Source organism: Temnothorax nylanderi, unplaced genomic scaffold (assembly GCF_030848795.1).
Source record: "Temnothorax nylanderi isolate EJ_2023f unplaced genomic scaffold, tnyl_v1.0 TNYL_tig0098_pilon, whole genome shotgun sequence".
NCBI lineage: Eukaryota > Metazoa > Arthropoda > Insecta > Hymenoptera > Formicidae > Temnothorax > Temnothorax nylanderi.
In genome coordinates this window covers 682,569-709,499 of record NW_027249160.1, presented here as the reverse complement: position 1 = coordinate 709,499, position 26,931 = coordinate 682,569, and the positions used below count along the sequence as shown (strand labels likewise).

At 32.1% G+C, this 26,931-nt stretch overlaps 1 protein-coding gene, 1 long non-coding RNA gene and 1 pseudogene across 2 annotated transcripts in view; 1 reads left to right on the top strand and 2 right to left on the bottom strand.

Moving 5' to 3' along the window:
* Positions 1-6,148: 6,148 nt before the first annotated feature.
* Positions 6,149-12,526, bottom strand: LOC139775394 (uncharacterized). The gene is made up of 9 exons (XM_071711328.1): positions 12,328-12,526; positions 12,101-12,220; positions 11,913-12,030; positions 11,388-11,649; positions 10,824-10,997; positions 10,581-10,671; positions 10,192-10,328; positions 9,228-9,360; positions 6,149-6,323 (listed from the first exon to the last, which is right to left on the bottom strand). Exons 1-9 carry the CDS (start codon positions 12,469-12,471, stop codon positions 6,270-6,272), a joined length of 1,233 nt encoding a protein of 410 aa, XP_071567429.1. The 5' UTR covers positions 12,472-12,526; the 3' UTR covers positions 6,149-6,269.
* LOC139775395 (uncharacterized) overlaps positions 9,264-26,931 on the top strand; it is a 57,139-nt gene continuing 39,471 nt past the window's right edge. The window contains exon 1 of the long non-coding RNA XR_011718822.1: positions 9,264-9,389. This is a non-coding gene — a long non-coding RNA (uncharacterized lncRNA). The remainder of the gene's footprint in view (positions 9,390-26,931) is intronic.
* Positions 19,021-23,447, bottom strand: LOC139775403 (uncharacterized; annotated as a pseudogene).

The window sequence follows — 26,931 nt, the reverse complement described above, 5'->3', positions numbered from 1 at the left end:
GCTCCCTCTTTCTCTCTCTCTCTCTCTCTTTCTCTCTCTTTGTTTTTTTTTTCTCTCATCAAATATTTTTAATTAAATAGGAATAGGATTGTTCCCAATGAGATAAATATAATTTATTAAACACAAAATATTAAAAACTTACATATAAACATTTATAACATTAATAATAAATAACATAATAATATTAATACGTATAATATAACATAAATTATAATATAACATAAATTATTACATGTTGATATAATTTATAATAGTTTTATTTCCGCGGCCACGTTTGCGTCCACGGCCACGTCCGCGTCCGCGTTCATGTCTTCGGTCTCTTCCTCCTCTGGCCCATCGAGGTGGTACTGTTGGAATCTCAGCAGCCATCACTGCAGGCTGTGGATTGTTAGTATCAGTCACCACTGCAGGCTGTGGATTATCAGCAGCCACCACTGCAGGTTGCAAATTGTCAGCAGCCACCACTACAGGTTGCAAATTGTCAGCAGCCACCACTGCAGGTTGCAAATTGTCAGCAGCCACCACAGCCTGCAGTGGTGGTTGCTTGGCCAAAGCAGCGAGTTGCCGCTGCATCTCATGCAACTTCCTCTTTAAGTAGAGATTTTCAGCATTAAGGTTTTCCGCAATGTCATTCTAAAAAAAGATATATAAAAGATATATATAGATAATAATAACCGCAATTTCTCTCTCTCTCTCTCTCTCTCTCTCTCTCTCTCTCTCTCTCTCTCTCTCTCTCTCTCTCTCTCTCTCTCTCTCTCTCTCTCTCTCTCTCTCTCTCTCTCTCTCTCTCTCTCTCTCTCTCTCTCTCTCTCTCTCTCTCTCTCTCTCTCTCTCTCTCTCTCTCTCTCTCACTTTCTCTTTCTCTCTTTTAATATCATTCTCTATCTTTTATTCTGTCATTTCTTTCTCTCTCTCTCTCTCTCTCTCTCTCTCTCTCTCTCATTTTCTTTCTATAAAATTCAAATTTACTTACATTATGCTCCTGTGAAGTGCATGCATTTTCGCTGTTTCTTTCGATCTCTGTAGGCATTTTATACGATATCGTATACACTATTATATATCTACTATTATATTAGAAGAAATATGCAGGACAGCTCCAAAAACAATTGGAGATGTGGTATGCGTATAATATGAATATTGAGGATAAAAAGTTACCATGGTGATGGAACAAATGTATTTAAATATTTATTAAATGTAATAAATGTGTTTAAATATTTGTAATAGATATTTTTACATTAATAATTACATTTTTATTACATTTTTCTTATATATAAAAAAATATTTTTTAGATATTTGAGATTAAGATTTATATATTTTTTAATAAATATATATAAATTTATACATATAAAATACATATATATAAAAATAATATTTATTTATATAATAATTGTAATTTATAATTTTTTTTTTCTTGTGATTTTTTTCATCCTTGTCAGCGTCTTGTTTCCGCTTGTTCTTTTTTTCCTTATCATCCTCCTTCTTTTCTTCCTCCTTTTCCTCCTTACAATTTTCTTTCTTCTCACATTCTTCTTGTAATCTTTCAAATTTAATCATTGCAGTTATCAATATCTCGTCCTGACCATCTTCTAATGCTGAAATTTTATATATTGAAAGAAATCGTATAAACAATTTAAACATCTATATACAATTAACTAATTAATTATTATTCTTACTTACCATTTCTAAATTCTTCCAATTCTCTCAATCTCTCTGTTGATTCTTCACTCGAATTATGTTTATTATTCATTTCATTACTTATCGCTTTCATTTCCGATGTATTTTCCATGATTATGACATTTAATATGTAAAATCAGCAACTTATAGTCTCTCTTGTTTCCGCTTCTTCTTTTTCTCCTTACAGGCAGACGACGTAATGTACATTTTTTAAAAAATCACGTATATTTTTTTAAACAAAAATCGGAAACGTTTCAAAAAAATCAGTACATTAATGAAAAATTAAACTCGCGGTTTCAAAAAAATCAGCATATACAATTCTTTGAGATTCGGTCAATTATTTCCAGAAAAATTGGAAAAATTTTGGAACCGGTTTCCAAAAAGATCGGTAACGAAAAATTATACACTTTATGGCAATCCCCGGGAAATTCTACCCCTACTTCATATACAATTCTTTGCGATTCGGTCAATTAATTCCCGAAAAATTGGAAAAATTTCGTAACCGGTTTCCAAAAAGATCGGTAACGAAAAATTGTACACTTTATGGCACTCTCTGGGACATTCTACCCTTATTTCATATACAATTCTTTGAGATTTGGTCAATTAATTCTCGTAAAATTTGAAAAAATTTCGGAACCGGTTTCCAAAAAGATCGGTAATGAAAAATTAACCACGACATTTTCATCCCCGGAAAATTCTACCCCTATTTCATATACTTTTGGTAAAAATTTGGTCCACTAACGAATGAGTAGTTCACGTACATACAGACAGAAGACGGTACTTATATATATAGATACTAGCTGGTTACCCGGGCTTCGCCCGGGAGTCGTTTTTCTTAAAACGACTTCATTTATGTTTCAATATCCTTATTGTGGACAAACATAAGGAGTGTTCATGGATTAAACATGTCGTAACCAATCTTTTTCTACTCGGTCAATTATTTCCAGAAAAATTGGAAAAATTTCTGATACCGGTTTCCAAAAAGATCGATAACGAAAAATTATACACTTTATGGCACTCCCCGGGAAAAATTCTACTCCTGTTTTATATACAATTCTTTAAGATTCGGTCAATTATTTCCCGAAAAATTGAAAAAATTTTGGATACCGGTTCCAAAAAAGATCGGTAACGAAAAACTATACAATGTATAGCACTCCTCGGAAAATTCTACACCTGTATTATATACAATTCTTTAAGATTCGGTTAATTATTTCCCGAAAATTTGGAAATATTTCTGATACCGGTTTCCCAAAAGATCGGTAACAAAAAATTATACACTTTATGGCACTCCCCAGGAAATTCTACCCCTGTTTTATACACAATTTTTTAAAATTTGGTCAATTATTTCCTGAAAAATTGGAAAAATTTCGGATACCGATTCCCAAAAAGATCGGTAACGAAAAACTATACACTCTATAACACTCTCCGGGAAATTCTACCCCTATTTTATATACTTTTGGTAAAAATTCGGTCGAATAGTTTAAGAGTGTATAAAGAACATACATACATACATACATACATACAGACATTCTATTTTATATATATAGATATGGACATATATAATTCCAAATATAACTAGATACGAACAATAGATCATATATGCACTCATATATGGATCCATATAAGATTCATATGGAAGTATATATAACCCTATATGATTATATAATATCATTATATATTTTCATATATAATTATATATGATCATATAGAGACAAAATTCATATATAATCATATATATTTATATATAATTATATATATAATCTTTTTTTCCCGGGGTGTTTTTTTCCTGCTGCAATAAATGCGAGACGATTTGTGCGGAATATATCGGAATACAAACTGTAATTAATTGGCCATCGACGCATGTATTATTGGTGATAAACAGCGATAGTTCTGTGAAACAATATTTGTGAAGCAATTTCTTATTCATTTTTAATGAGTATGTGTTTCAATGCAATCTACATTAATTATGGCAAAGGGGATCCTATAGTGGCAGTAATTACCAACATTTAGTTAAAAGCATACAACTTTTAATTGGCTTTACGGAATTGCAAAATTCTTTTACAGAATTAAAGTACGCACAAAAATGTAGAAGGCTAGGGTCGATTTTACATCAAAAACAAAAAAAAATTAAAAATTTGGGCACATAGAGCTGTCACTGACGACAATATTTGCTTATACAAAAATACTGCAGTTTATATATATATACGAAATGAGATACAAGCCCTCTAGGGAAAACATTGAAGAACAATATCGTGCAATTCCAACTAAGATAAAAGTCCAGAAAAAAAGTTGCATGCTTTTAACTTTTATATGTGCAAAAGCACATGCAGGTTGATAGGATAAGCAGTATTGCATATAGCGAGAGATGGTGCAGCGATCGGACAAAAACAGATATCTATAGTTAGACAAGGACAGATATAGAGAAAACAGGATTAAAAATGTAGACATTATCGACATCGAGGAAGTTCGACCTTCGCTATAGGATTCCCTTGTACTACGAACAGCAGATTGCAATAGGGGAGACCGGGGCTAAACAGTCCGTTTTTTTTCGGTGCCGATTTTTAACAACAAAATAAATAATTGTAGTTAAAAGTGGTATACCACTGTAAAGAGTGAACCTTTAGCTACAAAATTTATATAGGAAATTTTTGTCTACGTTGCTTTGTTTAACCGGTATAGAGCAAAAACGACAACGGTGGAAAAATTGAAATCTCAAAAATGCCGGGGTATAACAGTCTGCACTGCATTTTCAATACGTATACGTACATCTAATTCTAAAAAATAATAGGATACATGCAATAATTGTTTTTTAAAAGAAAAATATAAAAATTTATTTAAAATTTTTATGCAAAACATTATTAAAAAATAGTTACGAGGGTTCCTCTTTCCGCAGAAGTCACTCGCCCGACTTGTTTCACTCTTCGACGTCCGATGACTCTATTCGGTGTCTGAACGGTTGTAATTCCCGTCTTATTCATATTCCATATGCAGTGAGCCCGAAAATGCCTTGGAAATGCACCCGGACTGCTTACTGACCGATTAGCCCCAAACACAAGTTTCAGGTTTGATCGCCCACGAAATATTAGACATCAACGATAATGAAAAAACTACACTGGATTCGTGTTCAGCATGCATTACTCTTTAAAATCACGTACCTCGAGATTTGGAGAGCAAATATTATTGCAGATATTACAAAATTTCCACGCGCAGAAAATGTAACTTTCACCTTTCGAAAACACGTTTGCCCTCCTAAAAATCATAACACGGCAGGTAACCTGCCGAAACTCCGTTGGTCACATGGGTACTATAAGCAGCGTTTACAATGTTAATAACGAGTTCGCACAATATACAGGTTCCGAGATATTTGATTAGACGTATTTACCCCGTAGACGTTTTAGCCCCGGTCTCCTCTACGTCTGACTAGCTATAAGCTCCTATTTGATCAAAATTTAACGAATATATTATAAAATAATACGCTATTTACGCGCTAAATTATTCTTAATGGGGGAGAGGGAGTAGGCTGCCAGTAAGCTTCTCATATGTTAATCACAAGCGATTCTGAAGAAACAAATATACAAGATTTATATACTAATTATACACTGACATCAAAGTAATTTCGATTTTTGCATCGCATCCCTAAAGGACTTCCCTCTTAATACAAGCAGTAATATTCTTTTATAACTCGTTAAAAATTCAAAAGTTGGATTATTTAACATATCATGCATTATTATTTTAAGATGATTTCGATTTTTCCGCTGCATCTCTTAAGAGACTTTTCTTTTACGATGAATAAAGACATCCACGCCTAATTAATCTCAAACTGTAAAACTTGATAAATTAAATATGTATACGATATGTCTATGATTTATGGCGCTATTATTTTTAGATTATTTTTGCGTTCCTTATTGGAATTTCCTCTTATGACGAATGAAAGATCCACTAATTCGCTTACACATCTCACAAGTTTTTTAAAATTGCTTGTGATTAACATGTTGAAAGGCTCACTGGCAGCCTCCCTCCCTCTACTCAATTAAAAATAATTTTTTGTAGTTAAACAAAACAAGCGCAAAATTTTTTCTTATAGGTTTGGAGAGCGCATAAATAGTGCAATATTATATAATTTATTTGTTACATTTTGATTAAGGGGGCTAACTAGGCAGACGTGATTACAATGCACTATCGATTTGAATGTGCAGGTCGACTAACGCGATAAATGGATTCTGTAAGAATCCATAATAACTCATTACGCGCGATATTCGCGCGAGGGAAAGTTATGTGAAACACGTTAAAATCATAAACTTTCTACGAGTCAAATAAAAATATGCACTCATGAATAAATATAGATATATACTTGTTAAATATATCTATTATCTACAAATTTTCTATAATTCTTATGTTAGCAAAAAATTTTCTTTTTTCGCGAGACAGTGGAAATAATATATAGAACATATATTCATATTTCTGATGTAAAATATTTCTGATATCGCTTTATTATGATGATAACACTTATCCTTTAAATCCAATGATGGCTAATAGCTTTCTTAGATATTATAATTTTGTGAAGATATACATAAAATGTAATTGCAATGACATCCTTATTTTTTTACGGACAAAAAGGCCGTGAAATACGACATGGCAGTTTGCATCACCTTAAAATTGAATGTCAGTCTATTATAACGTTATATAAATCTATAAAAGATGAGGGAATAAAAAGCCAACAAAACGAGCTAAATTAAGATATTATGTTAAAATTTCATTTTCATATAAATTGGTTAATCGGTAAACGTTTCGACTTCACTTATTGTTAGTCTTCCTACTAAATCAATAAAATCAATAATAATAATAAAGAATTTCGTCTACCATAAGGATTCCCGCGATTGTAACGAAAAAATAAATAATATATAAATAGAGATCCCTTACGGAAAGAAACTACAGCGGATTACAGAAAATTATATTACAGGAACTACATAAAAGTATTACACAAAATTACAGACTGAAGTATTGTAATATACTGTAATATTTTCGTACTATACGCTCGGATTACAGGAAAATATTACAGGATTACAGGACTACAAGATTGCAGTCCTCTTAATACTAGAGGACACTGATTTCCGATATTCACCCGGCATAAAAAAAAATTATTTTTTCCTTAGTTTTATTACTTTTTTATAACTAAATTTGTTTCTTAAGATGCAGTCTATGATTATAAATATTTTCTTGTATTTGAAAAACACACTTACCTTGGTGGGATTCGAACTCGGGACCTCGGGACCTCTGGATCGTGAGCCAACTGCCTTACGTGGTAGACTACTTCTTAATTTGATGTAAGTGTTATATATAGTCTACATATGTCATAACCAGCACAAATATATAATTTTTCAAAAATCATCTTAAGAAACAAATTCAGTTTAAAAAGAGTAATAAAATTTTAAATTGGATATATGATATAATATTTCTTAAAGTCGGGTGAATGTCAGAAACCAGTGCCGGCTCATTATGAAATTACTTATAAAATATGAAATTAAAAAATAATAAAATGTGGTTAAAAAGTGATACATTAAATCTAATAAATTTCAAACAATATTTATAGAAATAATTTATATATATACAGCTGCATTGAAGTAAAAGTATACTATATATGGAGGTGGAGGGGTAAAAACCACAGTGGTGTAACTCAAATTTTTAAAAATATTTTCTCGTGTGCATAGATGCAATCTGTACAATATATAAATTGCATCTATGCACACGAGAAAATATTTTTAAAAATTTGACTTACACCACTGTGGTTTTTACCCCTCCATATATGATAAGACTCGCTATTTCAAATTTTATGGATTACTGGTAGCATTACGTTTAATACACATGTGTAGTAGTGTATTACACATTTTGTAGATTACATGTGTAGTCTACTACACAAGTCACTTACCACACGTGTAGTATATTACACATATAATGGATTACACGTGTAGTCTACTACACAAGTCACTTCCCTGCTAAAAATGACCGATTGAATCCGATTAAAAATTTTGAATCCGCATGAATCTGGATTCTTGATCCGGAAATCACGGATTTATAACGATTACACCGACTGAAAACGATTGGTATTCAACGATGTAATTTCAATCGGTTCCTATCGGTTTGAATCGTTATGATTTCGTAACGATTACACCGATCGAAACCGATTGAAACGGATTCGTAGTCAATTAACGATGTAATTTTAATCGGTTCCTATCGGTTTGAATCGTTATGATTTCATAACGATTATACCGATTGGAAACGATTGAAACGGATTCGTACTCAAAAATGTAATTTCACTCGTTTTCTATCGGTTTGAATCGGTCTTTAGTCAATCGTTTAAATCGTTATGATTTCGTGAACCCCAAAATCACGAAATTATAATGATTTAAACGGATTAACTGACCGATTCAAACTGATAAAATCCGTGAATTCCGGATATATAAACAGGATTATTTACTACTTTATTTTATAATTCCATTCTTTGTACTACAAATTTATTACAATGTGCAGTATTTATTTAAATAAAAACATTTTACAGTTTTGTAAATATAGAATTCATGACTTTACCAAAAGGAAATCCTGTAGTAAGAACTCTATTACGTAAAAATTATGTGTTATATACAATTTTAATGATTAAAGCGGATTTAATCCGATTCACATAGCTACTTTCATTACCCAATTTAAATGGATTAAGCGCAGATACGATTGAAACCGATTCAGTCGGATTCAGATGAATCCGGAAATATTGCATTAAATCCGATTCCGGTGTTGTATTAAAATTTTACGATTGATGCGGATTCAATACGATTCATGTGGTCACTTTATTCACCCGATTAAAATGGATTGGCATTAATACGATTGAAACCGATAACGTCGGATTCAGATCAATCCGGAAATGCCGAATTAAAAACGATTCCGATTGATTTGTTATTAGAACCGATTCACTTCCAATCGGGCATCCGATTAACCGGATTGAAAACGCATTCATTCCGATTCAATTTCACCAAATTTAATAGGAAACCAATCGGATTTAATCGGTCATTTTCAGCAGGGTTACCACACGTGTAGTATATTACATATATAGTGGATTACACGTGTAGTGGATTTCACCCTTCATGATTAGACGTGTATTCCATATTACAGGGATTTCACGCACTAAGTAATTACAGCGTGTAATAACTACAGATTATTGTGTTCCTTTCTGTGATAATTACAGGTGGTCCTGTAGTAACTACACAAGTGTAATATTTACTGGCTGTAGTTTCTTTCCGTAAGGGTATAACATACACGAAATTTAAGATCATACAAGAGGCTAAGCCAATGGCAAGAAAACTAGTTTCTCTTTTAAAAAATGAATAATTCCGAGTCGTCACATGTTGGTCATTAGTTAAAAAATGACGGTTTCTTTCTCTTTATCTTATTTAGTTCGTTTTGTTGGCCTTTTATTCTCTCATTGATTTGTAAACACGAGCCTAATATTTCAATAATCTATGAAAGATGTTCTTTCTAGGTATGTAAATTAGAGAGAGACGTACCGAACTGCACATAGTCATGGACATAACGAACATCTTTCCAGCCGTGAGCGTACACGGAGCGAGACTTCTGTAAAGAAGTACTCTTAATAATTTTCTACTTTTTACGGAAAACGTATACCATGATGAACCATACCTAACAGAAAAGAAGAAGAATTTATCAATGTAAGTCATCATAATTATATGCAATAAATTTATGTAACGTTACAAAGAAAGCATTGTCGTTCAGAGATTCGCCGTTACTAAAAAGCTATTTTGCACGTTAATTCTTGAATTTTAACATTAATTGGTATTAATTTTAGCATTATTTGACACTATATTTTCAATTTAATCTTCAAATTAACAGAAAAATTATTTTATTTTTAATTATTTCGATCACATAAAATTTAATACTTGATAGATAGACTTAAGGCTCCTGGGCTCTTTCCCGACATCTCATGAGATGTGACGTCAAAAGCGAGAAATGTTGAGAATTGACACGTTGAGAATTCTTGCGTGAAAATACTCCGAGTTGAAGTTAAGTCTACCCCTTTCCCTTGACAGTTAATAAACAGCCGTAAAATGAATGTAATACGAAATCTAGTCATGCGCCTGCGCACAAGCCTGGATCGTATCACATTCGTTTTACGGCTGTTTATTAACTGTCAAGGGAAAGGGGTAGACTTAACCTCAATTCGGAGTATTTTCGAAGTGTGCTGAAGTGATCTGTAGTGTTATTTTAAGCAAATATCTTTTTATTTGGAAATACTACGCAATAATTTTCAACGTGTCATTTCTTGCTTCTGACGTCACATTTCAATATGGCCGCGACGAGTACTCAGGAGCCTTAAAAATTTTTTGAAAAAGTTGAGAAACAATTCAAAAAATCGTGATCGAAGATATTGGAAGAATTATGAAAATTAAACATAAGATCTTAAAAATATCTCTTATTTGCATCTAATGCTTAAAGAGCTACACAAATTCTTACGCCTTGTCGAAAACGTCTGTGCTTCGGTCTATCAGCAATTGTCCAGGAATACACATACATACGAGATGAGTAAATGCACCAAAAGTTATAAATCCGTATCTTATTACCTCTTCAGTATGCGTCAAGTTATTGATAAGCTGTAAAATTAAAGTATTGTGTTATAAAATATTCTCAATATTCCCAGTAGGGACACATATATATTTTAAATACAGGGTGTCATTTTAATTTACCACCCCCAACAACTTTTTTATTTTTAAAATGAATTTTTAAAATTTTTTAAATGAATTTTTAAAATTCATTTTTAAAATGCTTTCTTTTCTCAAATTAAAAATAAAAAAGTTTTTGGGGGTGGTAAATTAAAATGACACCCTGTATAATTAAATGCTCACCTGTATTCCGATCACACTCAATATTAGCACATTCAGAGATAAAAGAATGAACGTCACATGAGTGAACATGGAGTCCAGCGTCTTGACGTGTCTAGAGAGAGAACGAGAGAGAGAGATAGGAGATCGGATAAAATAATTTGATATAAATAGTCGAATAAATGCTAGATTGGACGATTGAGGCACTTATTCACTAAAATTGTTAAACTGTTATTAATAGACGACAGAATTTCACATAGTACAGACTCTAATGCAAGTTGATGTTTTTTCAAGCACATCATTAATTCACGATAATCATTGTTGGCAGAACCGTGTTTCTCCACGAAAATCTCTAGATCATAATGCGTTCCTGTATATATTTTTTCGTTATTGTCTGATTTAGTGTCTGCCTGATCGCCAATAATATTTTCAAGACGCCAGCTTTAAAATAAAACGTTCTAAATTAATGCGTAATCTTTGCACCGATGTATTCTCTAAGTTTATTCGTTTGACAATAACTTATAAATTCTAGCTCTCTTAGAAGTACACACTGAGAAAAATATTTTCTGCATTTCAGTAAATATTAGTTTGCATACACTGTGACTCCATTTACTAAAATGAAAAAAATTTTCGTTTTTATTAGTATATGTGTATTCACTGTTCGTGAGAAAAATATATACTAATAAAAAGGAAAATTTTCTTTATTTTAATAAATGGAGTCGCAGTTGTATGCAAACTAATATTTACTAATTAAATGCAGAAAATTTTTTTTTCTCAGGGCATTTATAAAAGGTACAGGAAGAATACAATTTTTTTTTAAATTTTACTCACCTGATAGCTGTAAATAAACTGCAAGCATGCAATGCACACACTATATATGTGGTATCAACGGTGAATAAAATTGTCGTTGTAATTGTACTTACAATGTAAGTATGGAATATAATTAGATAATAATACTTCTCTTCGTCCACTCTGTATTCAGCCTGATATATGTATGCCAATGGTCGCGACTCATTTAGCGGAATTACGATATCCAAGATTCTTGGTATCAATGGAATTAACAAATAAGATACCAAGGTTATAGTAAAGTATACTGGAAAAAAGAATATATATATAGCTTATAATTATTTGTATGAAATGTCACAGAATGTTCTTCTTCGGCATGGGTATACATTTTATAATCTTATACAAATTTTGTAAAAATTTAATAATATATGTGAAATTTTGGACTTAAAAAAATTAATTTTAATTTTAAAAAATTCCTTATTTACACCAGAAAAATTGAACATAACATTCTTGCGATTACAATAATCGATAATTTCTCTTTAAAGACTTAAAAATTAATTATTTCTGTACCTGCAAAATAGCTTGTTACTTTTTGACCGATACTAGCATAATGTCTCAAGATATGACGTTCATATTCGCTATTAAAAAACTCCCAATGTTCGTTCATAAGTTGCAACAGTCGTTGAAACTGATCAACAATGCAAAAAGAAATAATAACAGTAAATATACACATTATCGATGTCCATTTGACAACTCACTTTGTCGTTATTCACAACGATATTAATTAACTTCGTGCTAGCAGCAAAAAGAGGTGTAAGAGTAATTGTGCATTCAACGACAATATCTATATCACCCCAAGTGTCGTATAATAGAAGCACCTAAAAATTAATGATTATATCGGCAGTATTATAGCGCGAGTATATGACAAATATAGTTTTTATTGGGAAAAGAAATTGAATTCTATTTAGCAATATTTCTCAATTACCTGAGTTACAATGGTAGAACAGTGCACTATTGTGAAAAGACATGGTATCAATATTTTTATTACTTTACGCTGATACGGCCAACCACCGATTCGCAACAAAAATAATTTGTTGACGGCATAATATCTTTCCATGTCCATATTCATATCGTACGCAGGTTACTGTGCAAATGTATGTACCATCGCGAGACAGCTCCCTTTGTTAAACACGTCATACACGGTATGAAGGAAAAGTGACGTGAACGAGGAGAACAATATAATTACGATAATATCAGATTGTCAGTTCGATAATTCTGGATTGTCAAACGTTGGTCATACGTCGTGAAAATGTGTATTAAATTAATCGATATAGGACGTTGCCTCTACATTACGTACTACATAGTTTGCAACACAACTTCTGCAGACACATCTCATACAGGAATCATATAAAAATTACGAACTGTTTAGAAACGTGTGTGAAAGTATCATTTTCTCAGCAGAAAGAAATAGTGGTTTCATCCTGCTACGATAAATGCGAGGCGATTTGTGCGGAATATATCCAAATATAAACTGTAATTATTTGGCTATCGGCGCATATTTTATTAGTCGTCAATAGCGATAATTTTACAAAGCAATATCAGTGAGACAGTTTCGTGGTTTTTAATGAGGTTGTGTATTAATGTAATCTACACTGGGCAACAAAATTATCGCAACAAAAATTTACGTAAAAAATTTGCCCAACTTCAAATAAGCATAACTCCGCGAAAAATTGTCGTATCTGAAAGATTTTTTTTTCATTTTAAAGGGTGAAGTCTGTATTTTAAGGAACCATTGTTAGATTTTGAATTTAGCCTCCCGCTCTCCCGCCGTTCTTCCAAAAGTAAGGACGTGTTACGTCTCCAAAAAATTGCATACTTTGACACATTCTACGGAGTAGAATGAATTTTTTTCGTAACTATCATGGCAACCATCGTAAAATATGGACTTTTCCCTGCAAATTAAAAAAAAATTAAGTCTGTACGATTTTTTTTCGCCGAGTTATGGCTTATCAAAGTTACCTATGCATTTTTGTGCATTCAATCACCGCCAACATTAGTATTACCCGATGAACACTACGGGGACGTTATTGGTCGGATTTTGCCTATCGTGTGTGTGTGTGTGTGTGTGTGTGTGTGTGTTAGCAGAGATTTGGGCACACTGATTTTCATTCAAACGAGGAATTGTTACGATTTTGTCGTTTGTTTTCGAATTAACGATACAATACAGTGATTGCAATACTGTGAAGTTATACTTACAGAAGTAATGTACTGTGAAGTTACTTACTTCAGTATTACAAAACTTCACAGTATTGCAGTCACTGTATTGTATTGCTCATTCGGAACCAAAAGACAAAATCGTAACAATGCCTCGTTTGAATAAAAATTAGTTTGCGCAAATCTCTGCTAACACACACACACATACACGATAGGCAAAATCCGACCAATAACCTCCCCGAAGTGTTCATCGGGTAATACTAATGTTGGCGGTGATTAAATGCACAAAAATGCATAGGTAACTTTGATAAGCCATAACTCGGCGAAAAAAAATCGTACGGACTTAATTTTTTTTTTAATTTGCAGGGAAAAGTCCATATTTTACGATGGTTGCCATGATAGTTACGAAAAAAATTCATTCTACTCCGTAGAATGTGTCAAAGTATGCAATTTTTTGAAGACGTAACACGTCCTTACTTTTGGAAGAACGGCGGGAGGGCGGGAGGCTAAATTCAAAATCTAACAATGGTTCCTTAAAATACAGACTTCACCCTTTAAAATGAAAAAAAAATCTTTCAGATATGACAATTTTTCGCGGAGTTATGCTTATTTGAAGTTGGGCAAATTTTTTACGTAAATTTTTGTTGCGATAATTTTGTTGTCCAGTGTATATAAATCGACTCCGCAAGACTGTCGATTGAACCAATTTAGAACTTGATCCGTTCACTCGTTATTGAGATCTCAAAATATCGGATACTCGCAACTCGTCGGCTCGCGTAAAGATACACGGTGCGGTCTCGCTCTGCGGATGTACTTGGCGCGAGACACTGTCGTGTCTCTTGTTTACGCCATTCCCTTTGTTCAGCAAACGAACGCTAGTGCTTTCGTATGAGCACCTGTAAGTGTATTACTATATTAGTGCGGCGATGCCACATAATTTTTTTAAATTAACACAGAGTCTTAAACCCGTATTACACTACAAATTGGGATTGAGAATGGATTGAATTTTAATTAATGAAGAAAACTAATCTCATATTTAGTGAACTTTACTCTGTTTGGTCAAATTTCAATCCAATCTTAATTCTAACCCGTAATCTGATATGGGCTTTTCAAGAACAGAAGAATAAAGGTCGATTCTCACTATCGGTCAAGACACAGTTTGGTCACGGTCCAGCATGACCAGCAGTGTGAATGAACTCGAAAAAGCATTGAATTTAATATGACAACAATTTTTGATCGGATCGTGACCGGACCGTGACTTGACCGAGAATCGACCTAAAGACATTGACTAATTTATCGATTGGCCACAGTAAAGCTAATTGTAAGATTTGGCAACAGTGCGAATCGACTGTATTGCGCTCGCCATGAGCGGCGCGCTCAGATATATATCGCGCGTCAATACTTCCAAGTCTAATACAAAAATTATACTAACGAAATTTTGGAAAACAACCATGCAAATATAATCTATGAATTGAAAGTGAAAAGTCAAAAAGTTTCAATTAACTTTTATGCCACATCCATGCAATTAAGAAAATAAAATGTGAACTGAGCGTTCGCCTCATACGAGGACAATGAAGGGTTAATAAATACTATACAAATGGCAGATTGCAAATTATAATTTGAGCGTGTGGATCGAGATTGGCGTTTTTAGTAAGAATCGCATAATAACTTATTATGCGATTTACAGTCGCGTGAGAAAAAATTATGTAAATCAGGTTAAAGTCATGAATCTTTTACAAGTCAAATGAAAATGGTAATATAGATATATTTATCCACATATGTGAATAAAGATATATCAAGAGACACGGCAGTGTCTTCCGCCAAGTGTACACGCCCGCGACACGAGCAGCGAGACAGAAAGTGCCTATATACCTGCATCGAATTGAGTGAAGGCATAATGGTCATATCTAAAAATCGGCTAAACAGATGAAATTTTTAATAGACTCAATCGACTGCTTGGACTCATATTATATAATAAAAGTGTTTTTATTTTTTTCTACATTGAATGTTAAAAGAGATTTTTTTTTAACTATACGTTAAAATCAGCTAATTTGGATTTAAGAAACGCCATTATCATCATCAATGTCGTCGTCTCGATGTCCGGATGTAAATCAATATTTCAATATTCGCGTACATTCACACACACTTTCAAGCACCCTTCACATCCTTACTTATCTTCACGTCATTCACCTGACCCCCACCCACTCCAAAGACCTCAATACACTCCCACATGTCCCAACCAGTGTTTCCACTTTGAGGGAAAATTTCTCTTTTCGGGAAATTTTCGAACCTCTAAGGGAAAAAAGGAAAAAAACGGGAGAAAATTTTTTATTAAAAAACCCAGTTTTTTAAATCGATTAATTTAACAGTCTTGTACTATCAATATCGACAGCTTTCGATGTAGAGATCCCTGGTAAAAATTACCGTTAGAAACAGTTAGAAACAGATAGAATTTCTGATGGTATGTAACGGAATCCTATCCGCTGTAACTGCAAGCTTGTCTAGCTCTATCCGTTTCTGTAAGCAGCACTATTGTATCTGCAAATACAGACAGAAAATGTAACGACGTATAACTGTATCTAATGGAAATCTATCGGCATACAGCATCTATAAGCTTTTGCAATAGAAAAACTTGTCTGTTTCTGTCCGCATTCTGTACGCATCAGATGCTGACGGTATCTATCCGTAATTGCGGATACCGCATCCATCTGCATCTGTACGCAATGTCGACCTACAAGAATTTGTCTGCAGCTACGAATACGAATCCTGTCTGTTTCTGTCCGCATTCTGTACGCATCAGATGCTGACGGTATCTATCCGTAATTGCGGATACCGCATCCATCTGCATCTGTACGCAATGTCGACTTATAGGAATTTGTCTGCAACTACGGATGCGAATCCTGTCTGTTTTTGTCCGCATTCTGTACGCATCAGATGCTGACGGTATCTATCCGTAATTGCGGATACCGCATCCATCTGCATCTGTACGCAATGTCGACCTACAGGAATTTATCTGCAACTACGGATACGAATCCTGTCTGTTTCTATCCGCAGTCTGTACGCATCAGATGCTGACGGTATCTATCCGTAATTGCGGATACCGCATCCATCTGCATCTTCGCGACGACGCCGCTAGGCGGCGCATGATGGAAAGCGTTTCTCACATTTAAAATACAACCAGCCATAATATATAAGCAGGCGTTCTGTCAGGCGACAACCAGAAAAATTACAGTGTCGTAACTAAAGGAATCCCTTCTCCTGGCGTTTAAAGGTAGAATCTACCTGATAACTACAAACCTCCCACAATGTACATGTATTTGCAGTAATAAGAAATGAATAAAATGCATTTGCAGTTAGAAACGGATAGAGCGGGCAAATCATAATTGCATGCAAATGCAGATAGATATCCTGCCTGGTTTTGCAATCAGATGCGGATAGACATTCAAAATTGGCTACGTATAAAAACGAATAGGATTCATAATTCGTCTGCGCATAGGTTCAGATAGAAGTTCCGTTCCGTTAGGAATCAGTTAGATGCAGTTAGCCTTCCTCACCGTATTTGCGTACACAGTCTTATAGAATCTGCAACACTTTTCATCTGCTTCTATCCGTAATTGCAGGGAAAGAAACGCATAGTAAAACAGTCAGAAACGGATAGAATGCACGTTCTGTCCGTTTCTAACGGTAATTTTTACCAGGGATAACAATACAGACATCTATGGCCGTGTGTTCCGATATACCAATACTGAAAATCTATAGTTCACATTATGTATACTACAAATTTTCAGTACTGGCAGTATATATTGGAACACGGTTGTCGGTTTATGTAATACTAGACTGCCAACACCTTATATAAGGCGTCTTCATTCTTATGTATCAATTGTACGAAACAAATATATAAAAGATGTCTTATACATAAGAAGAGTTAAGGCCATTGCACGTAACAAAGTTTTAGTCATAATCGTAAGGCCGTAAGAAAATAGACCAATCACACTCGATTATTCCTCGAGCTCAAGGAGAATAATCGACTGTGATTGGTCTATTTTCTTACGGCCTTACGATTATGACTAAAACTTTGTTACGTGCAAAGACCTTTAGTCTATATAATATAATTATACTAGACTGCTATTTAGTACTATATAAAAGGCCTGTTACTTGTTTTCGAAGAACTTCCTGAACTGGTGTACGGTGTACATTGGTGCAACAAGTAAGAGTGAAACTTGAACTATATTTCAATCTAACTTATTGCACCAGTGTACCTTGAGAATGATGACATTAAAACTAATTATAAAAAGTAAAAAATAAATGCTTTGAATATAAAATTTCCAAACTTCCTTATCAAAACAAAGAATTTACATTGTGAGCTACTCTTGAAATAATCCCATACAGCACACTTGTCCAAAAGCGGGACATAAGACGTCGAAAAGACGTCTTATGTCCCGATTTTGGACATGGTGCTGTCTGGGAATAAAATCTGGGATAATGAAATTTTTTTATGGGAGGGAAAATACGGGAAAATTCAAGGTAGAGTGGGGGAAAAAAGGGAAATTTTGGAAAAGGAAAAGGGAAATATCAGACTACTCTGGTGGAAACACTGGTCCCAACATAGCCCAACACACTCTTATCCACCCAAACACATCACTACCCACTCCCATTGTCCACACCCACACCACACTCTCCAAATACCTTGATACACTCCGATACGTCTAAACATAGCCCAACACTCTTACTCACCCAAACACAATATCACTCATCTCCACTCCTTCAACTTACACCACTCACTGCAAACATCAATACATCCTAACACGTCTTAACATAGCTCAATCTTATCAATTCAATTATATCAATTCAACTAAATATATATCTATGTATATTAAATAACTTATAAATATGTATATTATTAGTTGTTTATATATAGTTATATGTCTTATAGTATATCACATAACATCAACACATTACTTATAAGACGCTAGATACTATAAAATGCATGATATACCATAAAAAATATCTTTTAAAAAAAATGTAAAAAAGAGCGTTAAATATCCGCGCTCATCAAAATAGCTTTTGTGCAAAACAATGTTTATTACAATCTATTTTTGCTATTAAAATAGTGATGTCATATGTCGCGCCAACCGAGCATGAGTGTATACACATTATAAAATTTAATTCTTTTATCATACTTAATAGAATAATAAAATATTTAATGCAAAAAAACTTTATATTATACATGAAAAATTGTGTTTATTATGGCATTTAATTATTTTATTTTATTATGCTTATTAAAATAACAGAATATTCCATCCAAAAAAACTTGGCGTTGCTAAACAAATATCCATGTTTTATGTGCATGTGTGAAGTTTGTGGGAATGAAGAACATCAAATTTGATTTAAAATGTGAATAGATATACCTATGTGTGAGGTAGCTTATAGATTTAAAAAGACCTTATCTGTACATATATAGAGAGAAACAGCTTCCTTTCTCATTTGAAACATATGCGTGCATGTTTATTTAGCAACGTCAAGTTTCTTTGGACAAAATATTATTTTAATAAGCATAATAATAGGACAATTACATGTCATAATAAACACAATTTTTTCATGCTCAGTAACAAGTTCTTTTGCATTAAATATTTTACTATTCTATTAAGTATGATAAAAGAATTAAATTTATAATGAGTACAAACTCATGCTCAGTTGGCGCAATGTTTAATAGTACCTTTATATCAAAAATAGATTAAAACAATATTGTTTCGTACAATAGCTATTTTGACGGGTGCGGATATTTGGCGCTCTTTTTTTTATTTTTTTAAAAAGTATTTTTTTATGAAATCTGTATTACCTACAATTTTTTTATAATTTTTATGTTAGCACAAAACTGTCTTCATTTTCTTTTTTTACTTCTTTGCTAATGACTTTCCTAAGATAATATAATTGTGCAAAGATATACATAATATATTTGCAGTCGCATATCCTTATCTTATAGATAAAAAAGCCGTGAAATATGACATGGCAGTTCGCATCACCTTAAAATTGAATGTCAGTCTCTTACACCGTTATGTAAAACTATAAAAAATGTTATTTCTAGGTATGTAAATCAAACATACCGAACTGCACGTAGTCATGGACATAACAAACATCTTTCCAGCCGTGAGTGTACACGGAGCGAGACTTCTGTAAAGAAGTACTCTTAATAATTTTCTACTTTTTATGGAAAATGTATACCATTCTGAACTGTACCTAACAGAAAAAGTGCGTCTTACAATTGATTTATTATCAACAATATAAGTCACTCGTAATTATATGCAATAAATTTACGTATAAACGTCCCGGGAAAAAAAGATTATATATAACAATAAGAAACTTATTTTTCGCTCGTTTGAAGCAAAGGCTATAATGAGGAGTAAGATCAATATACGAGCATTAATAGATGTTACGGCAAATTAGATATAATATGAATTTGTCGTAACATCTATTAATGCTCGTATATTGGTCTTACTCCTCATTATAAAGATTATATATAATTATATATAAATATATATGATTATATATAATGCAATTATATATGAATTTTGTCTCTATATGATCATATATAATTATATATAATCATATATAATCATATATGAACATATATAATGAGATTATATAATGTAAATAGATATAATCATATATGACCATATATAGTCAATATATATTGAAAAAGAACTGTTAACTTCGATAATAAAGCATTGATAAATTAAGATTTATATTTTTTCAAAAGCTATAGAATTAAAAGTGAAATGATTTATTCCATATATTATAACTTTGGCACTGCTTGACGTGAGACATTTTTATACCACTGTCTGTCAAATTTTAAATACGAGAAACGAATCCTATCGAATGCCATCTATTGGATAATCCGAATTTAAAGTTTATATATGATTATATATAATCATATATAATTTACATGGATAAATGCTTCTTATATATAATTTATATATAAATTATATGAACTTATATATAATATGTCAAACTGTATATAAAACATTTATATATTTTTAAATATATTTTAATCGCCTGTATAATTATATATAATCATATATAATCATATAGGGTTATATATACTTCCATATGAATCTTATATGTATCCATACATGAATGCATTATGATCTATTGTTCATATCTAGTTATATTTGGAATTATATATGCCCATATATAATGATATATGGACCCATATATAATTTTATATAAAGCACCAAATTTCATATATAATCACATATAATCATATATATTTATATATAATTATATATAATTATATATAATCTTTTTTTCCCGGGGTTAGAAAGAAAGCCGTTTAGAGATTTGCCGTTACTAAAAAACTATTTTGCACATTAATTCTTGAATTTTAACATTAATTAGCATTAATTTTAGCATTAATTGACACTATGTTTTAAATTTAACTTTCGAATTAACAGAAAAATTATTTTATTTTTTAATTATTTCGATCATATAATATTTAGTACTCGATAGATAGACTTAAGAATTTTTTTGAAAAAATTGAAAAACAATTCAAAAAATTGTGATCGAAAATATTGGAAGATTATCATGAAAATTAAATTTCATAAGATCTTAAAAATTTCTCTTATTTGCATCTAATGCTTAAAGAGTTATACAAAACACGAATTCTTACGCTTTGTCGAAAACTTCTCTGCTCCGGTCTATCAGCAATTGTCCGGGAATACACATGTATATAAGATGAATAAATACACCGTAAGTTACAAAAACGAATTTTATTATTTCTCTCTGCGTCAGGTTATTGATAAACTGTAAAATTGAAATATTGCGTTATAAATTATTCATAGTGGGTACTCAGTATTCATAGTGGGAACACATGTACTTTTTAAATGCTCACCTGTATTCCGATCACACTCAATATCACCATATTCAGAGATAGAAGAATTAATGTCGCTTGAGTGAACATGGAATCCAACGTTTGAGCGTGTCTAGAAAGGAGATCGGATAGAGTGATTTAATAGAAATGGTTAGATTGGACGGTTAAATCTGCACTTTATTAAAATTGTTAAAGCCGCTGTTATATACTATGAACGACAGAATTTCATGTAGTACAGACTCTAATGCAAGTTGATGTTTTTTCAAGCACGTCATCAATTCACTATAATCATTTCCGGCAGAACTATTTTTCTCCATGACAATTTCTAAATGATAATGCGTCCCTGTATGTATTTTTTCGTAATCATCTAATATAGTGTCTGCCTCGCCAGTAATATTTTCAAGACGTTGGCTTTGAAATAAAACGTTGTAAATTAGCGTGCAATTTTTGTACTGATGTAGTCTCTAAGTTTATTCGTTCCACAATAAGTAAATTCTGTCTTAGAAATACATTTATAAAAGATATTGGAAAAATATAATTTTGTTTTTTATTTTACTCACCTGATAGCTGTAAATAGACTACAAGTATGCAATACACACTTTAGATATGTGGTATCAACGGTAAAGACAATTACTACTACAATGATACACGTAATATAAGAATGGAATACGATAGGATAGTAATATTTCTCTTTGTCCACTCTATGTTCAGCCCGATATACATATGCCAATGGCCGTGACTCATTCAACGGAATTACAATATCCAATATTTTTGGCGTGAATGGAATTAATAAATTAAATATCAAGGTTGCGTTAAGGTATACTGGAAAAAAGAACATACATGTCTTTATCTATTACTTACAAAAGACATCAAAAAACATCCTTTTTCGGCATGGGTATTTTATAATTCTATATAAATTATGTAAAAATATGATAATATACGTTAAACTGAATGAATTAATTCTAATTGGAAAATAGTTTCCCTAAAGCCCCTTGCACAATGCCAGGCAACAGGCAATAGGAACAGGGAATAGAAATAAGAAATCATGTATAAATGCAAAATAAACAGTGACACAGGCAATTAATAGACACAGAGTTTCCGTCACGTTGGAAATTCTGTGCCTATTGCCTGTTGCCAACCAATCATAGCATTCGAATTTTTTAGGTTGTAATTAACGATTTTTTGGTTATTTCCTGTTCCTATTGCCTGTTGCCTGGCATTGTGCAAGGGGCTTTATTTACACCAGAAAAATTAAACATAACATTCTTGCGATTACAATAGTCGATAAACAATTTCTCTTTAGAGACTTGAAAATTAAATTATTTCTGTACCTGCAAAATAGTTAGCTACTTTTTGGCCGATACCAGCATTATATCTCAAGATATGACGTTCGGATTCGCTATTAAAAAGCTCCCAATGTTTATTCATAAGTTGCAATAGTCGTCGAAACTGATTAACAATGCAAAGAAAGTATTAATAATAAATACGCATTCGATATTGATTGATGATAACTTACTTTGTCATTGTTTATAACAATATTAATTAACTTTATGTTAGAAGCCAAAATAACAATAATGGTAATTGTACATTCAACGGCAATATCTAGATCACCCCAAGTGTCGTATATTAGAAGTACCTGTAAAAATTAATTATTATATTAGCAATATTAAAGTATAAGTATGTCACAAACCTATTTTTTATTATGAAAAAAATTGAATTCTATTTATTTTAAATTAAATTCTGTTTCGTAACATTTCTCAATCGATCACTGGTATCTGCACTACTACCTACGTAATTAATACGATGCATTACCTGAGTTACAATGGTAGAATAGAGCACTATTGTCACAAGACACGGTATCAATATTTTTATTATTTTACGCTGATACGGCCAACCACCGATTCGCAACAAAAATAATTTGTTGACGGCATAATATCTTTCCATGTCCATATTCATATCGTACGCAGGTTACTGTGCAAATGTATGTACCATCGCGAGACAGCTCCCTTTGTTAAACACGTCATACACGGTATGAAGGAAAAGTGACGTGAACGAGGAGAACAATATAATTACGATAATATCAGATTGTCAGTTCGATAATTCTGGATTGTCAAACGTCGGTCATACGTCGTGGAAATGTGTATTAAATTAATCGATATAGGACGTTGCCTCTACATTACGTACTACATAGTTTGCAACACAACTTCTGCAGTCACATCTCATACAGGAATCATATAAAAATTTCGAACTGTTTAGAAACGTGTGTGAAAGTATCATTTTCTCAGCAGAAAGAAATAGTGGTTTCATCCTGCTACGATAAATGCGAGACGATTTGTGCGGAATATATCCAAATTTAAACTGTAATTAATTGGCTATCGGCGCCTATTTTATTAGTCGTCAATAGCGATAATTTTACAAAGCAATATCAGTGAGACAGTTTCGTGGTTTTTAATGAGGGTGTGTATTAATGTAATCTATATAAATCGACTGTTTAGAAACGAGAAGTGACGAAGAGAACAATATGATTATGATAATATCGGATTGTCAGCTTGATAATGCTGGATTGTCAAACGAGTCGTGTAAGATATATATTAAATTGCTCTATATCGAGGATTACTACATTGTAATTTGCAACAAAACTTTGGTCAGCTTGTATGTAGAAATTACAAATTGTTTCTGTGAGTTATGGGGTAAAAATTTTATTTTTTCAACAGAAAAAAAAATAGTCGTCTCGTATAAGCGCGAGATGATTTGTGCGGAATGTATCGAAATACAAATTAAAATTACCTGAGAATGGTCACCTGAGGTGATTTTTACACTCTTGTGTCGAAAAAATGAAATTCACGTCACAATAATTTTCTTTATTGATCGAGAATTTATACCTATCTTTCATTCAAAGATTCTGAGACCCAACCTACATAATGGAAAGAATTTGGGACCTGAACATTTATAGTACTGATCTACTGAAACTAGCTGAGATGTAGAAATTAGGAAATCGTTACAGAAGTTACGTTACAGAAATTAATAAGTATGATAAGTATGATAAGAGTTTATATTATAAGTTCAAAATAATTATATGAATTCGAACAAAGTTATGAGTCTATAATATCTTTGTATAATAAATAAATAATAATGTATAATTATAATTACAGTTAATATAAAATAGAAGAAATAGCAATTCAACGAAAACATATGCGTAAATGCTTAGAAAAAAAGAAGTAATTGTTATAAATTTATTTAATGCAAAACATGTGTTGTTAATAATAAATATTTAATATTATAATATTAATATTTTTGTATATATTTATTATATTTTAATGTAGGCGAGACCGGGGCGGAGTCGTCACTACAATTATCTCGAAATCTGTATGTTGTGTGAACTCGCCATTAATATTGTAAACACTACTTATGGTGCCCATGTGACCAACGGAGTTTAGTGAGATTATATGCTATGTTGTGATTTTCATTAAGGCAAACGTGCTTTCGGAGGTCAAAAGTAAAATTTTTTGCGCGTCGAAAATTTTAAATATTTTAAATATTATTTTCTCTCCGAATCTCGAGATAAGTGATTCTGAAGAGTAATGCATGTTGAACACGAATTCAGTAAAATTTTTTTATTTTCGTTGATTTCTAATATTTCATGAGCGATCAAACTTAAAATCGGTGTCCGGGACGAGATCGTCACCAAGCCATACCTATCATGGAGGCTTCGGGCGAAAATCAAAGTCAAAGAAGCAGCAGTGGTCGGATTCCGGTGAGGACTTGGATAATATGTGCTGCGTGTGCTCAAAGATGACAGAATAGAGCTGACGAGAAACAGTGCATTTCGTGCGAGCGTAGGGCACATAAATGTGTGCGCTTTTCTTGTTATTTCCCGCCATCATGTTTTTAATTAATGTTTCCATTTTTCTATTAAAAAATATTTAATAAAATGTATCCTATTATTTTTCATGATCGGAATTATGAATTTTCGTTTAAAATTCAGTCCGAGAATGGAGTGACAACTCCGCCCCGGCAATTTTGACATTTCAATTTTTGTACCTTTGTCGTTTTCACTCTATACCAGTTGAACAAAGCGACGTAGACCATAAATGTCCTTATAAATTTTGTAACCAAGGGTTCACTCTTTACAACGGTATACCACATTTTACTAAAATTATTTGTTTTGTTGTTAAAAATCAGCATCAAAAAAATAGTGACGACTTCGCTCCGGTCTTCCCTATATATATTTTAGTCTGATTAATATATAAAAAAATTTTAGGAAGACTCAACATGCCACCTAAAGAATAAGAAATGTTTTAGAATAACATTTCGAAAACGAAATCTTGGTGTTTTCTGTATAATGGTGATACAGAAAAAGAAAACCGGATAACATAGATGAATTTGAAACATCGAATTATGATACTTGCTAAAATTAGAAATTGAAGAAACTGTTGAAGAAGAGAAAAACCGTTTAACAATATATTTTTGGGGAAAAAATGGCACAAAATCGAAAGAAGAGATTTCTTCTTGAAATGTCCGTACTAAATCAATAAATATAATACCTTAGTTACCTGTTGTTAAAAAAATATAAAAATGCTAAATCCATTAGATTGTTTTTTTTAAATTTATGACAAGTACTATTTTAAATGTCGTTTATTGTACGAATATTTATATAAAATCTATACAAAAAAATTTTACCAGACAAAAAAATGCTAAAGAAACTTAGAAGAAATTAAAGCTCTATTAAGTTTATTATTGCTAGCTGAAGTTACTAAATCTCGAAATCTTGAATTAAAAGATTTATGGGATCGAAATAAATTAGGCATACCTAATATATTCAGTGTTACCATGTCAGTAACGCGGTTTTGATTTCTCCTTCATTGTATTCGATAATATTAAAAGCAGAACGGCGTATAATAGATAAGTGCTATACGAATAGTAGATCGCAGTATGTTATTGATTTCAACGTGCGGATCAATTAATGCCTTTTAATAAGACAATTAAATTAAAAATTCTGATGAGAGAGGAAAGTAATCCCATATTATCGAATTCTTTTTTGGAACAACGTTGTTTAAACGAATACTCGAAAGACATAAAAAATAAACTGTCCATACAATTCATGCATAGATTGCGTAATTTTGTAATATAATTGATAGAAGATAATCCAATCATTCCAATACAGAATTACTTTCCTCTCTCATCAGAATTTTTAATTAAATTGTCTTACTAAAAGGTATTAATCCGCACGTTAAAATCAATAACGCACTGCATATTTATTTTTGTATATTTAATTTAAATTTTTAAATGCCAATTATCTCTATTTTACAATACAATTTTCAATTCTGGGTTCTCTTAATTATTCTTTATTTACTCAACATTAATGTAAAAATTATGAAGAAAATTGCGGTAATAAAGGTAATTATATTTAACAGATATATCTTAATATATCAGTATATCAGTATATCAGTATATTTGCATAAATGCATTAATATAGGCATCAAATAAGTATTTGATTAACGAATCAGA

Excerpts from the sequence above, each read along its gene's own strand:
- LOC139775394 (XM_071711328.1), bottom strand. The coding sequence starts at position 12,471 with ATGAATATGGACATGGAAAGATATTATGCCGTCAACAAATTATTTTTG. Across the intron at positions 11,650-11,912 it reads AGTAACAAGCTATTTTGCAG|TATACTTTACTATAACCTTG; the intron begins GTACAGAAATAA and ends TCTTTTTTCCAG. Across the intron at positions 9,361-10,191 it reads ACAGACGTTTTCGACAAGGC|GTATGGTTCATCATGGTATA; the intron begins GTAAGAATTTGT and ends CTTTTCTGTTAG.